This window comes from Sceloporus occidentalis, unplaced genomic scaffold (genome assembly GCF_023333645.1).
Source record: "Sceloporus occidentalis isolate IW3139 unplaced genomic scaffold, rSceOcc1.0.p SCAF_307, whole genome shotgun sequence".
NCBI lineage: Eukaryota > Metazoa > Chordata > Lepidosauria > Squamata > Phrynosomatidae > Sceloporus > Sceloporus occidentalis.
Genome location: NW_028317287.1, coordinates 497,315 through 513,094, shown reverse-complemented (window position 1 = coordinate 513,094; position 15,780 = coordinate 497,315). Strand labels below are relative to the sequence as shown.

Below are 15,780 nucleotides of genomic sequence, written 5' to 3'. Positions count from 1 at the left end.
CTGGGAGGACAGCCGGTTGCTGCTTGCACCTGCCAGAGGATGTGGCTTGCAAAAATGCAGAAGGCAGGGGGCTGTGCTAGTTTCCACAGGGCAATCTAGACAGAAGGAAGTCCAGAAGGAAGTCCAGGGGCTGAGGCCAAGAAGCTAAGTTGGTGATTTGACGGATCTTGTCCAGCCGCCATTCCAGAGACTGGGAGTGGTTGCAGAAAAGGCCCTCTGGGAAGTTGCAGTCAGTCTACTTTTTATAGGTTGCAATAAATTCTTCAGTTCCAATATTCAGTTCCAAAAAGTATGCATCAGCTATACACTTACACCTAAATGTGAAACTTGCCTCTATTTTTCACTCTACTGGGCTCTGGCCCCTGTTTCTTGTGTCTGGGCTACCCGTGTTTTGGCCAGGCTTGAGTTTCCAGGGCTTTCTGAGTCTGGTGGTCTAGGCAAGTGGGAGCCTGGGAGTCTTCTCTGGCAGGGCTGTGTCTTCCCTTGGCAGCCTGAGCACTGAGTCCCCACCTCCCCACTCCATCTTGGCTTCCTTGCAGGGCTCCCTGAGGATTGCCGAGGGCGGTGGGAGAGCTTTGTGGAGGAGACCCTGACTGAAGCCAACCGGAGGAATACTGTGGACCTGGTGAGCTGCCTGTTTCCCTCAACTCCCTCACTCCTGCTGCCTTTGCAAATGCTGCCAAGTGGGCTTACCCACCATTTCAGTGCTCTGGACCATGGAGCCGGGCAGCTGCTTATTCCCCCAGAGGAGGGAGAAGACAGGTAGTCGGGTGCATGTTTTCAGTGGGGTCCTCCTCTTTCCAGGTGAGCACCCACCACCTGCACTCCTCCAGCGAGGACGAGGATGCTGAGGCCGCCTTCTCCAGTGAGCTCTCTCTTCAGCAGGTAGCCCTCCTTGCGGATCTGAGCTGAGCTGTCCTTGGCTGTGCCCTGACAGTTTGGAACAATTGGGTTTGAGGAGGGACTGCCTTGGGCTGGTGGACTATTGGTCAACTGGGGCTCTTTTGGGGGAGGGCATACCAAAGGGGAGGCACATCTGGATTTGGGGACCAGCCTTCCTCTTCCTCCTCCGGCCAGTGAGGAGCCTGTAGGTGCCCTTAGGGCTTGGTAGGGAGTGCTGTCTGCAAGGGATTTCTCTGCTGAGGCAGTGGTACTGAGTCAGGCAAAGGTGGGTGCAGGAGGGGTTCCTGGCACAGCCCTTGGCATCTCTCCTGGAGACCTCTCTATGGGTGGCAGCACAAGGATGCTGGCGCAGTGGTGATTCCTCCTTCCCTCCCCGCAGGCCTTCTCAGACTACCAGATCCAGCAGATGACAGCCAGCTTTGTGGATCAGTTCGGCTTCAATGACGAAGAGTTTGCTGAACCGGATGACAATATCAAGTGAGTGGCTCCTTTTTCAGGCTGTAAGTTGGCAGGGAGATCTGCCTCCTCACCCCAAGAAGATGGAGGGATGGACGGGGGGCCCTTGACACCTTGAGGCGGCCTTTCTTGTGTTTTTCTGAAGAGAGGGGAAAGGCAGGAGGTCACCTTCTCTGGCCAGGCTTGGAAGCCACACTCTCTGCAATTGCATGTGCCAGGCCAAAGCCTGGCTCCCGCGTTGCAAGCGGGTGTTTCCAAGGCAAGGGCCCCATTCTTCTTGTACCTCTGTCCTGGCTGCTGCCCCCCAGCCCTCCCTGACGCACTCCTCCCTGTGCCTTGCAGCGCTCCTTTCGACAGGGTTGCAGAGATCAACTTCAACATCGATGCTGATGATGACTGTAAGTAGTCGCACGCTTGGGACCCCAGCTGTGCTCAGAACAGCACCCCCCCCCCAAAAAAAAACAAAACCCTGGAGGTGCTCCCTGCCTGGCCCTCACCTTCTGTGTGTGAGTTTCCAAGGCAAAAGCTGGTGGCCTGGAGGGGCCTCTGGTTCTTCCGGGAGATGGGTTCTTTGGGGCCAGTTGAGCAGTTTATCCAGATGCCTCGCCAGATCCTCACCAGACGTGCAGAGTCAGATCATATCCAGCCCTAAAACCCCTTTGGGGTGAAGAGTATGGAAAGCAGGAAGCCCAAACAAGATTGGCTTGCTCTCTGGCCTCTGTGACTCACATATATTGGGGTCTCTGTGCCTGCGCAGTGTCCAGAGGCGGTGTCTGAGTGGTAGGCTCGCCCCCTTCCCCTCCTGTATATTGACTGCCCTGCTCCTCTGGCTCCATTCCCTTTTGTCCTCCGTAGTAGTAACTTCAACTAGAGAGCTTCCCCTTTGCGTCTTCTCTTTCATTCTCACTGTTACAACTCAGATCGCCTGGCTATTCCTCATGTTTTGGCTGTTTCTGCCTTCATCCTTCAGGCTCTGACCTCTTGTTTTTGACCTTGTCAGCTTTTTTTCAAATGCTGTTGTGCTTGTCAGGGAATAATCCTGGAGAAAGACAGAGACTCCAAGCGTCTCCTCTGCCTGGGGGAGTCCCATAACATGGCCGCCTGTTCTCTCTGCCAGGCATCCCCTTCCCCAGGTCTCTGGAAGCGTGCCCCCCACCTCAAGGTGGAAACGGGCCCTTAAAGCCCTGGCTTTGGCCGCAAAGCGTGTGGCCCTGGACATGTTGCTGCCAAAAAAGTCTTCCCAAGAAGACATAGGCTTGTCCACATGAATGACTATCAAGTGGTTGACCCTAGAAACCTCCTTGGGTACTACAATGTCACAATCAGTGGGGAAACCAATATCCTTGGTACTGACACTTTCATGATCCCATCCTTACCTATGGAGATGGTGCCCCAGTTGACCTCCGCTTTTGTCTCAAACCATCAGCTGGGAATCACACCTAAGAAGCATGAGAAAGAAGAGAGTCATACCATTTTCTTCTCCTTGAGACATTCCTACTCAGCAGAACCTTCTACTGGCACATCATCCTTATTTGAGGACGAATTTGCTGGTGGCCTGAGAGGACATGGCAGTCTTGCCACCAGTATCCGCTCGGGAACTGATCTGTACCAAACGTACTTTGGAAGGAGAGGCACTCAGTTAGAGTTCCCTCAACCATGCCTCTGTCAGCACCATTCCAAGGCTGGCCACTTCAAGAGTGTGAACAGCTGTGGAATCTCGCCATTGAGTCCAAAAGTGACTCGTTGGTGACCGTTTGTGATCCCATAACATCTCCTTGATCTTAAGGTCTCCCACACCTTCAACATCACAGCCTTGGTTCCTCTACTCTTCTTATAGAGGCTGATACAGATGCCTATTCTCCACATTATGAAGAATACTGCAGTTGCTACCGCTACAGGGAGCATTTGTACATCCCTGGATATCACAGAGAATACCGACATTACTCTCCCCCTCCTGAACACCATGACTATAGGGCCTATGGCCTCAGTATACCTGTCTGGAAGAATATCCAGACTAACACCAGTATTGCTAGGGAGACGGCACAAATCACCCTTCGCTCCTTCCCCACTGAAGACCCATCCACAGCCAATCTCTACAATCTCTCAACCCATGGCAACCACCCCCCAAGCCACAGGAATTGAGTAATTCAGGGCGGCATGAACTGACGGCTATCTGGGGCTCTCCTGGATCTAGAGATGTCACGGACTCCTCTGATATTGAGCCAAGACAAGCATAGATCTCTCCTGAATCTCTCTTCAGCAAATGTGTCTCTGCCTCTCTACTAAATGATATCTGCTCTTTCATGGATCACATCCTCTGAATGGCTAAATCATTCAGTTTGAAAGCTCAGGGCTCAGAAACCCAGATTCAGGACCCAGTTTACTAGAGACTTCAGTGCGACTCAGCATCTTCTGCATCTCTTCCACCTTTGCCATAAATTGTGGTCAACCCCATCCTTGATCCCTTCCACATAAAAGAATATAGCATTGCCATACCATTTGTTGGATTCCAGCTGCAAGCGGCTTACTCACCGCCACAAACCCAGCTCTGATATTATAGATTCTGCACCCCATCAGATAAGGAAGGGAAGAAGCTGGACACCATGAGTGCAAGTTTACCTGGTGTCCTCTCTCATCTTCCACATTGCCAACTATTCTCCTGTTTGGGGCATATCATCTGTTCCTCTGGGACAAGCTCACCCCATTCCTGGATTGCCTGTCAGAAGAAGACTGCAGAGTAACCGCAACCATTCAGACCAAAGCCCGAATTGTGCTTCACCACAGACAGCTACTGCGCACTATCTGGCGGACCGTGGAGGTAAGGCTGCAGCAGTTGCGATGGCTCTCTGCTGCCATACATGGTTCCGCTCCTCAGGACTATCTCTACAAGCTTGTAACACTATCGAAGACCTACCATTCAGTGGGATAGATCTCTTCTACTCTGCCATGGATGAATGTCTAGAACAGTGATGGCGAACCTATGGCACGTGTGCCAGAGGTGGCACTCAGGGCCCTCTCTGTGGGCACACATGCTGTTGCCCTAGCACAGAGTTTGCCAGAGTTTCTTTCTAGAAAGCCAGAGGGACGTGGCAATTGGCAATAAATAAGTGGGGTCTGGGTTGCAGTTTGGGCACTCGGTCTGTAAAAGGTTCACCATCACTGGTCTAAGAACATACCCACATGATGAGGTCCATAGCATGAAAATTCAGTCTGCAAAAACCAAGTAACTCATTCAAACCTTGGTACCAGGATTTTTCCTCTGGCTACTGAAGAACTTCCAGTCCAACCATTCCTCAACAACAGAAGCAACCTGCCTTCCGACACAATGAACTGTGCAAACTCACTCACCACGGGAAAGACAAACCACCCCAATTTAAAAAGAAAAGCCAAGGTACATACAAACATCATCTTTGATTCCCTCCAGGATGACTTCCGTTTTGTTAGTGACACCACCACTTTCTTTACCGACAGACTTCATGCCTCCCGCCACCAATGGGCTGACATTGCATCAGACTTGTAGATGCTCAGTATCAGTACATGTGGCTATGCTATACGTTTCAGACCCTCCACGCATCAACTTCTTCACCCTTCCTTCTCAAAGAGGTCCACATTATACTTCAAAACCGGATCATAGAACCCATACCTCTCTGCCTCCTGCCCCAAGGATGCTGTCCTCAGAATCATAGAGTTCGAAGAGACCCCAAGGCAGCCATCCGGTCCAGCTCCCTTCTGCCATGCAGGAAGGCACCATCAGAGCACTCTCCGTGACAGAAGGCCACCCAGGCTTTGCTTAAAAACCTCCAAAGAGGAAGACCACCAGACTCCCAGGCAGCAGCCTCTTCCACTGATGAACAACTCGTACTGCCAGGAAGTTCTTTCACAACCAGAATTTGTGTGGCGTTTTCTGCAACAAGGCCACAGCCTGAAAACCCCACAAAACATTATACTTCTTCTTCGTGGTCTCTGCGAATCATACAAATGGGTTTTACTGCGCCTGCGCAGTGCTGCTCGGATACTTCTGGAATCACTGGGCAAAGTAGACTTTGCAACTTATGGCAACTTTTTGGCGGTAACCCCGCCCACCCTTTATAAAGCCCCTGCCTTCCCGCTCTTTCCTCAGTTCCTTTTTTCCGCCGCGCTTGTGCTCTTGGAACTTCGCTTCTCTCGTTTATTGAATTGCTGGACTTGACCTCGGACCGTTTTTGACTTTGCTGACCTCCCCTGTGTTTTGACCATTCGGACTGTTAGACCTTGTCTCTATCTAACTCCTCTGGACTTGTTTGCTGTTGTTTGACTGTGCCTCCGGCTTCGGAAGCTGTCGGCTAGGACGCAATGTCTCCCCCGTTCAAGAAGTGTGACGTCTGCGGGGGCAAGGTCCCAGTCCAAGACCCACATTCTTCTTGCCTGTTATGTCTAGGAAAGGACCACGACGTCAAATCTTGTACCCTTTGCAGATCCATGACTTCACAAGCGAGAAAAAATAGTGAGTCCCGCTTAACCTCCGCGATTGCACAGGGCAAGGTTCGTGTTGAAGACCCCCGTCCGTCATCGGCTCCATCGGTATCTACATCTGCTATGGCCTCTAAGGCTCGGGACAGCCCGGCTAGTGCAGCCTCGGCCCCTCCCTTAGCGCCTGGTTCTTCTCATGATGTGGCCCGTGACCCAGATAGGTCCAGAGCCACCGACAAGCCTTCAAAGCGCCCCCACAAACAGTCGGGGACAGAGGGCTCGGCACCTGCCGCTCCAGCCAAAGCACCCTCCGTCGTCTCCTCCGTCTCTTCAAAGTCGAGGCATGAAACGGACCCACCGACCGCTTCGGGCTCGAAGCCTTCTAAAGCGTCTAAGACGGGTGCTAAGGGGTCGAAACCGAAGGAAGCTGTTCTTGACCCCACCACTCCCATCGGTTCGGAACCCATACCGAGGAAGAGTGCCGAAACAGCTGTGGCGAGACCGTCCGGCTCTTCAACTATCTCGGAGCTGGAGGTAAATCCGTTCTTTCCTCCAGACACACCGAGGGCCCCAAAGAGGAAGGCTAAGACACCTGACCTTGTCAAGTCAACAGAACAGGCCATGGCGACGTCGAAGAAGTCCAAACCATTGGGGGACTCATCTTCTTCCAAGGCCCCCGAGGACCCGGACTGCCCTTCCTCCTCGAAACGTCGTCGTTCTCCAGACCGGCAGGCCTCTAAGTCACACAAGAAAAAACGATCCCCAGGTCGGGTTGTCAACCCAGAGGCAACCCCGACTCCGTCGGACCTCGCCACACAGCCCTTTGAAGAGCAGGCTCGAGGTCCAGTCCGAGGGCCACGGTCGGAACGGGACCGTTCTCCCACCCCGGTGCCAACTCAGCCCCTGCAAGGACACTCCGAGGAGGATCTCGAAGAAGATGATAACCCTGATGTCTTCTACGACTCAGAATTGGGTCGTTATTACATGGCTGTGACAAGAGATACAGCGTTCAAGAGGTTCAAGGACAGGCGCCACTCGCGGTCAACCTGTGATCACCCTGCTCCTACTTCATCGTCCAGACCCTCCAAGTCTGTTTCGAGGGAACCTAGACCAACACCTTCGGAGCCTAGGGCCCGAGCAGCTGCCCCGACTCGAGCTCCGGTGGAAGAAGCGGTCCTACCAAGCCATTCGGACCTGGATTCCGATACGGAGACGGTCCTTTCCTCGGATAGCCCTTCGGTTGGTGACGTCTCATTGCAAGACTCCCCTCAAGACATGCATCACCCCGAACCGGCCTCTCCCACTGATGACCTCAGGACATTCAGCGAGCACATCATCAAGATGTCTAGGGCTCTAGACACTGAACTTCAATACCCTGAGGACGCAGCTAAGGACCCAGTCGAACGTCGGGTTCAAGGCCGTGTCCCAACCCCTCCCTCCATCCCGCTTCTGCCATCTCTAGAGTCCATTCTCAAAAGGTCTTGGGACTCCCCCACGTCCTTAGTGGGAACCTCAAGGAAAGTTGAGACCCTGTACAGAGTCGCTCCATCAAGCTGCCCCTGGCTGTCCTCCCACCCAAGGCAGAATTCAGCCATCGTCGAGGGGGCCCAGTTGAATTCAACTCACAAGCAGGCCACCTCTCCGTTTGATCGTGAGGCTCGCAAGGTGGATGGCCTCGCAAAGAAGGCTTACTCCGCATCCTCCTTGGCGGTAAAAGCAGTCAACTATACCGCCTGCATGGGGGCTTACGTCCAGGCTCTCATGGAGGATATTTCACCCTTGATCCCGGACGTCCCAGATGACGCACAGCGGAGGCTAGTCGAAATCAGGGATGAAGCCCACTCCATTGGGGGTTGGCTCATCACAGCTTCCCGCAACATAGCGGACTGTGCAGGTCGTGCAATGTCTGCCTCCCTAGCTCTACGTCGCCATGCCTGGCTTCGTGGAACGGATTTGTCTGGGAGTCAAGACCACCATCGAGGACATGCCATTAGACGAGTCAGGATTGTTCCATTCAGAGACCGACGACCGTCTCAACAGAAAATTCAAGCTCAAGGCGGCCGCCAAGAGACACGGTATGTCCTCCTCCTCTACTCCTCAGTTCCAGAGAAGGCAGCGACAGTGGCAACCTCAAGGCCAACAGTTCAGGCCCTTCCAACAGGACCGACAGGGTCAACACCAGGGTTCTCAGCACCCTAGATATCCATCCCATTCTTCCTCCTCCGGTAGAAGAGGCCCTCCAGCCCGGTACCGTAAGTCCCACCGGCAGGACTCGGACCAGACCAAGAAAAGGTCATGATGTGTTCCTGCGTACTTTGCCACTCCACCTCCCTTTTTCTTGGACATTTTGCGGCCCTTTGCTGACACCTGGGCCACTATAACATCTGACTCTTGGGCACTTACCATCGTCCGTAGGGGTTACGCCCTCGAGTTCAAAGAACTTCCCCCAACGGGGACCCTTACTTCCACCCCACCCTCGGACACCCTTCTCGACGAAGTACGCTCTTTATTGCAAAAGGGTGCCATTTCCCCGTTACAGACTGATAACTGGCCCCGGGCCTTTTTCTCCAGATATTTTACGGTACCTAAGCCAGACGGAGGGGTTAGGCCCATCTTGGACTTGAGAGACTTAAATCGTTTTCTCCACTATCGTCGGTTCCGTATGGTGACTCTAGCCTCCATTCTCCCTCTTCTTCACCAGGACCTGTGGTTCGCGACAGTCGACTTGAAGGATGCCTATTTTCACATTGCAATTCGAGAGGCCCACAGGAGATTCCTTACCTTCACCGTCGGCTCCGATGCCTACCACTACAACGTTCTGCCGTTCGGACTAGCAACGGCGCCGAGGGTCTTCACCAAGTGTTTAGCACCGGTGGTGGCTTACCTTCACCAAAGAGGCTACAACGTGTTCCCATACCTGGACGACTGGCTCCTGGCGGCCCCCTCGCGAGAACGGCTCCTTCAAGCCATCGACTTCACAATCACGCTCCTCAGATCCCTTGGCCTGGTGATCAACTTCGACAAATCTCGACTCAACCCTTCCAAGCAAGTTCGGTTCATTGGCGCCGTGCTAGACTCCGACACTTGCACCGCGTTCCTCCCCCAGGACCGTTTCCAGGCACTCAGGCTGGCCCTGCGCCCACTCTTAAACCACAGGAGGGTCAGAGCCAGGGACGCCCAGGTGGCTCTAGGCCACATGGCATCAACGACGTTCGTGACACCATGGGCAAGGCTCCGACTCCGACCTCTACAAAAAGGGTACCTTTCGGTTTTCAACCCGATGACAGACTCGCCGCTCAGGTGGCTTACCATCCCGAGACCGGTCGCGTATTCCCTCAGATTGTGGCTCGACCCCCAAAACGTCTGCGCCCGCTTACCTTTCTCCCCGTCGCAGCCGCAACTCACGCTAACAACTGACGTGTCCCTGGACGGTTGGGGTGCCCACCTGCTCGAGTTAGTCATCAGGGAGAAGTGGTCCGGGGCGGAACAATTGCTTCACATCAATGCCCTCGAGATGCTAGCTGTAGAAAAAGCCCTGCGAGCATTCGAGACGGTATTGACAGGTCAAGTGGTGCTTCTCAGGACGGACAATACGACGGTCCTGTTTTACATAAACAAACAGGGAGGCACCAAGTCTGTGACATTGCTGGACATATCGATGCGGATATGGAACTGGTGCATCCCAAGGCAAATCCATCTCCAGGCGATACATCTCCCCGGAGAGGACAACGACCTGGCAGATCGGCTCAGCAGGGCCCCGTCAGTGTCGCACGAGTGGAGGCTCCACCCGGAGGCAGTCATGGATCTATTCGACCGGTGGGGAGCCCCCCAGATCGACCTCTTTGCGACCGAGGCCAACGCTCATTGTCCCGAATTCTGCTCCAGGACTCACTGCCCGCGATCCCTAGGAGACGCCTTCGGCTTCAGATGGTCCGGAGACATGCCGTATGCCTTCCCCTCGTTCCCGCTGATTGTCCGCGTGGTGTCCAAGATGACCTCAGACCGTTCGGACGCAATCCTCATCACCCCGTGGTGGCCCAGACAGCCGTGGTTTCCATCTCTACTGAACCTGTCGGAGAGGACGTTCTTCCCGATCGAGTTCCGACCAGACCTCCTCATGATCCAGAACGGTCGGGTCCGTCACCCGGACATGGAGAATCTACCTCTAGTGGCGTGGAGGCTCCGTCCCTAGCGATGTTACCCGACTCTGTGCGAATGGTGATCCTGGCGGCCCACAAACCGTCCACCCAACGGTCTTACGCCTCGAAGTGGAAGAGGTTTCGCCGGTTCCTGTCCGATGAGAAGATTGGCCAGGACCAGATCTCGACCCCGGTGGTGTTGCACTTTCTCATGGCACTGTTGGAGGAAGGCCTTACCCTAACCTCCATCAAGTGCTACCTTTCTGCCATTTGCTCTAAGTTTCAATTGGGGGGTAAACCTTCTTTTTTCAGGGACCCTTTGGTCAAGGCTTTCTTAAAGGGATGTAACAATCTCTACCCCCCGGTCTCGGCACCGACCCCGGCTTGGAGGTTAGACGCTGTACTGACGGCTTTGCAATCCAAGCCCTTTGAACCCATGGCCACAATGGACTTGAGACTATTAACATGGAAGACTGCCTTTCTTGTGGCCATCACATCGGCCCGTCGCGTGGGCGAACTTTGTGCCTTGCGGAGAGACCAACCCTTCTTGAGTTTCCACAAGGACAAGGTGGTTCTCCGTACCGATATCACCTTCTTGCCTAAGGTGGTATCGGCTTTTCATATGTGTCAGGACATTGTGCTACCTACCCTGGCCTCGAACCCGACCACGGAGGTCGAAAGGACTTTACACACCTTGGACGTTAGGAGGGCCTTAGCCTTCTATTTGGACAGAACTGCGGGTTCGAGCCGTTCTGAGAGACTGTTCCAGTGTTACTCGGAACCGAAGAGGGGACTGCCCGTTTCGGCGCAGAGGTTTTCTAAATGGGTGGCTGGTACCATCCACCTCTGCTATGAGCTGTTGGGCAAACCTCCTCCCTCCAGGGTACGGTCGCATGCAACTAGGGCAGTAGCAGCATCCTCCGCTTTTTTGACTGGGGTGCCTCTTGAGGATGTCTGCAAGGCTGCGGTCTGGTCTCAACCAATGACATTTATCAAACATTACAGGTTGGATACCAGAGCCAGACAGGATGCAGCTTTTGGTAGAGCAGTTTTGGTTTCAGGGCTGCATTGAATGGATTTCTGATGCCATGTTTATATGTGTTGTGTTATACGCATCTATTTCTGCTCTCACTGTCTTGGGTATTCCACACTGAACAGATGATTTCATTCTTGTTCCATGTTCTTTTGTGCATTGGAGTTGCAGCTCCTAAAGTACTGCTGTCTATGTTGGACAGAAAATGATTGACAAGACTGATGCTTAGGGTGGTTTCAGATTTTTATTGTTCAGAATAAACCACTTTGCTTAGCTTACCTGGTGTCAGGACACTCCCTCCGCCGCTGACCTAAGCTTGTCAGTCTAAACCCATTTGTATGATTCGCAGAGACCACGAAGAAGAAGGACAGGTTGCTTACCTGTAACAGTATTTCTTCAGGTGGTCATCTGCAAATACATACAAATCCTGCCCATCCTCCCCTCAGTGTCCTGCTCTTGATTGGCTCATTCTTCGCTTACACAGCAGAAAAAATATGGAACTGAGGAAAGAGCGGGAAGGCAGGGGCTTTATAAAGGGTGGGCGGGGTTACCGCCAAAAAGTTGCCATAAGTTGCAAAGTCTACTTTGCCCAGTGATTCCAGAAGTATCCGAGCAGCACTGCGCAGGCGCAGTAAAACCCATTTGTATGTATTCGCAGATGACCACTCGAAGAAATACTGTTACAGGTAAGCAACCTGTCCTTCTTCCTAATGTTTAGGTGCAATCTCTTTTCTTGTAATTTGAATCTATTGCTCTGCTTCCTGGTCTCTGCAGCAGCAGAAAACAAGCTCACTCCATCCTCATCAAACGTACGCCGCTCCCTAAGAATGTTCTTCACAAGACTTTGGGGGGTTCCAGACCTTTCACCATTATGGTCGCCCTCCCTCTGGACAAGCTCCTGCTTCTCAACATCTTTTTTGAGTTTTGATGCCCAGAACTGGATGCAGTGTTCCAGGCAAGGAACAGCTCTTGCCATCAGGAAGTTCGTTGTAATGCTTACGTAGAATCTCTGCTCCATCCTCAATATGTGTAAGACCCAGCAACCTCCACCAGAAATCCACAACAGCAACTTGCTTCAAAGCAGTGGAGTTTTATTGGAAATACAGGTAGATGTGACTAGACAAACTTTTCAGCAGAATCTGGCGAGCCAAGCCTCAAGCACTAAGTTAAAACAGCTACTCCTCCCCACCTTTTTTCCTGTGAGCCCTTTCCCCCCTCCTTCCAGGACTAGGAATCCTGAGAAGCCAACACTGTGGCCTTGAAGACGCTTACAGATGTCTCGGCCTTATCACATTCCATTCCATAGCAGCAATCATTCCCATGCACCAGCTAGCTCTAACACCCCCCACTACAAGCAGGCAGAACTACAATTCTAAAGCAATTGCTAAGCAAGATGATCAATGACTATAAGAACTGTGAATCTTGTTTGGTAATTAGCTTTGGAGTCCTTTCATGCATTTAAACAGGGCTATCATATCATTTCCTAACCCTTTCATCTCCAGGCTAAACACGCCCAGCTCCCTAAGAATGCTACTCATAGGGCTTGTTGGTCATCAGTCATTCTCTGGTAGGCGAGAGAAGAAAGTATGAGGGTTTTTGAGGGTTACCCAAAAGGAGAAATCCTACATTACTTCCCCCCCCCCCCCCCCCCGGCCAATACAGAGCCTTTTCTATCTATAATTTTGGTGCGCAAAAGGCCCTGCCTAGGAGCTTTTCCTGAACCAGGGAGATACAACAATCCATGGCAGGGAAGGTCCTTGCACTGGCCTGGCCCAGCCCTGAGGCCCCTTTGCTGAGTGGCTCTCTGACCGGTAAGCAGAGGGAGGCTGGGCTGGGTCTCTTGGGACACGTCTGGAGGAGCGAAGGAGAGAAAGTGACAGGGCTGGACCCATCCCTTTCAGACAAGCCTGTGGGGCTCTTTTAGGCTTGTTTGTACCTGAAGCCCCTGGAAGTCCCAAAACTGAGGAAAGGTGGGATGAGGCTGTTTGGTGGCTCCCACTGCTTCCAAAGCAACATCAAGGGATGCAGTCAGAAACCCCCAGAAAGGGGCCCAGTGGGGGAGAGGGGTCCTCCCAGCCATCAAAGAAGGGCAGGGGCCTGGGGTTCTTCTGGTGGCGGGGGGTTGTCGGTGGTTGTTTCTTGGCATAGCACCTGCGTCGGGCAGAATGAAGGGTGGCAGCCCCTGATGGAGAGTAGGGCTCTGGAGCATGTTGTGACAGGTTTGGTCTGCTCTGCTCAAAAAACAAAGATATGGTTGCAGCCTTCTCTGGAAGGCTAAAGGGCTGTGTGGCCCACGCACAGTTGTAGCCAGAGCTCTTGTCCGGCCATCCTAACTTCCCTTGACCCTTCCTGTAGCCCAGCGCATCCCTCTTTGAAGCCTGCTGCAGTGAACGCATCCAGCAGTTTGATGATAATGAAGAAGAGGAAGATATTTGGGAAGAGAAGGAAAGAAGCTATGCAATGCAAGTCAAGTCACGGACACGGTAAGGCTTGTCCCCTTTTTGGAGCCAAACATCCATTTTGCGTTCCATTCCAAGGCACCAAGCTGTAGCCTTTGCCGTGTGCTGCAGGATGAACTCTTCCTAAAGCTTTCCTCCTGTGTTTGAAGCGAAAGAGACAGGAAGGGGCTTCTGGATAAGATAGATTTAGGTCCTTTTCTGGTTCCAGGCCTGACTTTGGTTGCCTTGGTGGGTGACCTACATGGGAAATGCAGGCTGCGGAAGTGTGTCCCTGTTATTTGTTATTTTTTTTTTATTTAGGTATTGATACCCCTCCCTTCAGCCCAAATGGCTCTCAGGGCGGCTTACAATATTATTTTTGATCAGACAGTTCCCTGCCCTCAGGCTTACAATCTAAAAGACGCGAAACAAAAGGAGAAGGGAATGATGGAGGGAAAGGGGATGAGCTCCAGTGGTTCTTCTCTCCCTCTAAGGCCTGGACCAAGGCAGATGGATTGGAGGGAGGGCTCTTCCTTTTTCCAGGCTAGTCCTGATGGAGCTGGACCTGCCTGGCCAACTCCCTCTCAGGCCGGCAGAGGGCAGTTGTGGAGAGCGGAGTCTCCTTCTTCCAGGCTAGTCCTGATGGAGCTGGACCTGCCTGGCCAACTCCCTCTCAGGCCGGCAGAGGGCAGTTGTGGAGGGCGGAGTCTCCTTCCTTCAGGCTCAGTCCTGATGGAGCTGGACCTGCCTGACCAACTCCCTCTCAGGCCGGCAGAAGGCAGTTGTGGAGGGCGGAGTCTCCTTCCTTCAGGCTCATTCCTGATGGAGCTGGACCTGCCTGGGTCTCTGTTAGTTCTGCTGGGTCTCTTCATGGGGCTTTGATACCATCGATCATAGTATCCTTCTGGGCCACTTCACCAGGATGGGGGTTGGGGGCAGTGTACCTTTGTTCCTTCCTGGAGGGATGATCCCAGAAGGTGGTGCTGGGGCATTCCTGCTCAGCCCCTCGGCTGTTGGCTTGTGGGGTCCTGCAAGGCTTGGTTTCTCCCCCGATGCTATATAAGATATACATGAAACTGCTGAGAGAATTTGTCTGGAGTTTGGGGGTTTAGTGGATGACACACAACTCTGTTACTCCTTTCCACTACAAGCCAAGGAAGCTGTTTTGGTCCTAAACTGGTGCCTGTCATCAGTAATGGATTCATTGAGGGAGAACAAATTGAAACTTAATCCAGATGAGACAGAGATGTTCCTGGTCAGCTGAATGGCAAAGCAGGAAATAGGGATTTAGCCCATGCCAGATAGGGTTATGCTTCCCCTTAAGTTGCACGTCCACGGCTTGGGTGTGCTGCTCTTGGATGAAAGCTCAGGTTTCAGCGGTGGCCAGGAGTGCAATGCACAATTCAAGCTAGTTGGCCAACTGCATCTGTTCCTGGAGAAGTCAGATCTGGCCGCAGTGACATGTGCCTCAGTTAAGTCCCAGTTGGATTACTTTAATGCTCCGTGTGTGGGGCTCTTTCTGAAGAGTGTTCAGAAACTTTGGTTGGCCCAAAGAGCTGCAACCGGGTTGTTAACACACAATTCCCCTGTTGCAACAGCCCCACTGGCCATTCCGTTTCCAGGCACAATTCAAAGCACTGGCTTGGACCTATAAAATCCTATGGGGCTCAGGTTATGTGAAGGACTGTGTTCTCCCTTAGGAAGCAGCCCATGCTCTGAGATCTGTTGGGAGGCCCTTCTCTCTGTCGCACTGCCCTTACAACTGTATCTGATGGGAAAATGGGCCCTGTCCCCAGGCTCTGGAACTCGCTTCCCAGAGGAGCTAGACTGGCACCCTCCCTGGTTTCCTTGTGCAGAAGTGCAAAGACTCTTCTACTCTGACAGGCAATTGTGGAGTAAGGATACAAGGCTCATCTCACCTTACCAATGCAGTGGATCTTGCTCGTTGTGCTAGTGTGTGCGTTTGTGTATGTATTTAATTGTGTATGTTTAATCTGGTTTTAAGTTTTTGATTAGTCCCATCTCTTTTTCAATTTTGTATTCTGTGAGTTTTTAACTACCTTTTTAAAAATTGTTGTAAGCCATTTTGAGTCTCTAATTGGGAAACAAATAAAGGGAAAGGGCTGCTCTGATTTGGTGTATCTGGGGAGGGGGCATGGGGGGCTCTGCAAAGCAGTCCCCAGGTATCCCCCAAAGCTTGCTGCCAGGGATGTGGTGGCAAGTATTGCCTCACAGCTGCTAGGACCCCCGCCCCTTTCTGCAGTATCCAAGGGAGAGGAAGGCTGGCCAGCTTCCATTGCTGTGGGGAAGACTGGAGGAAGCAAAACAAAGCAGACTGGTGACAGCGCATGTGGGGCCGCAG

The 15,780-nt window shown here is 52.7% G+C and overlaps 1 protein-coding gene across 1 annotated transcript in view; it reads left to right on the top strand.

The window, feature by feature from the left end:
- PPP6R2 (protein phosphatase 6 regulatory subunit 2) overlaps positions 1-15,780 on the top strand; it is a 59,124-nt gene that overhangs the window by 23,901 nt on the left and 19,443 nt on the right. Inside the window, exons 13-18 of the mRNA XM_089505049.1 lie at positions 540-625; positions 805-885; positions 1,283-1,380; positions 1,702-1,757; positions 1,946-1,947; positions 13,336-13,463. Coding sequence (XP_089361175.1) covers positions 540-625; positions 805-885; positions 1,283-1,380; positions 1,702-1,757; positions 1,946-1,947; positions 13,336-13,463 — 451 coding nt within the window. The remainder of the gene's footprint in view (positions 1-539; positions 626-804; positions 886-1,282; positions 1,381-1,701; positions 1,758-1,945; positions 1,948-13,335; positions 13,464-15,780) is intronic.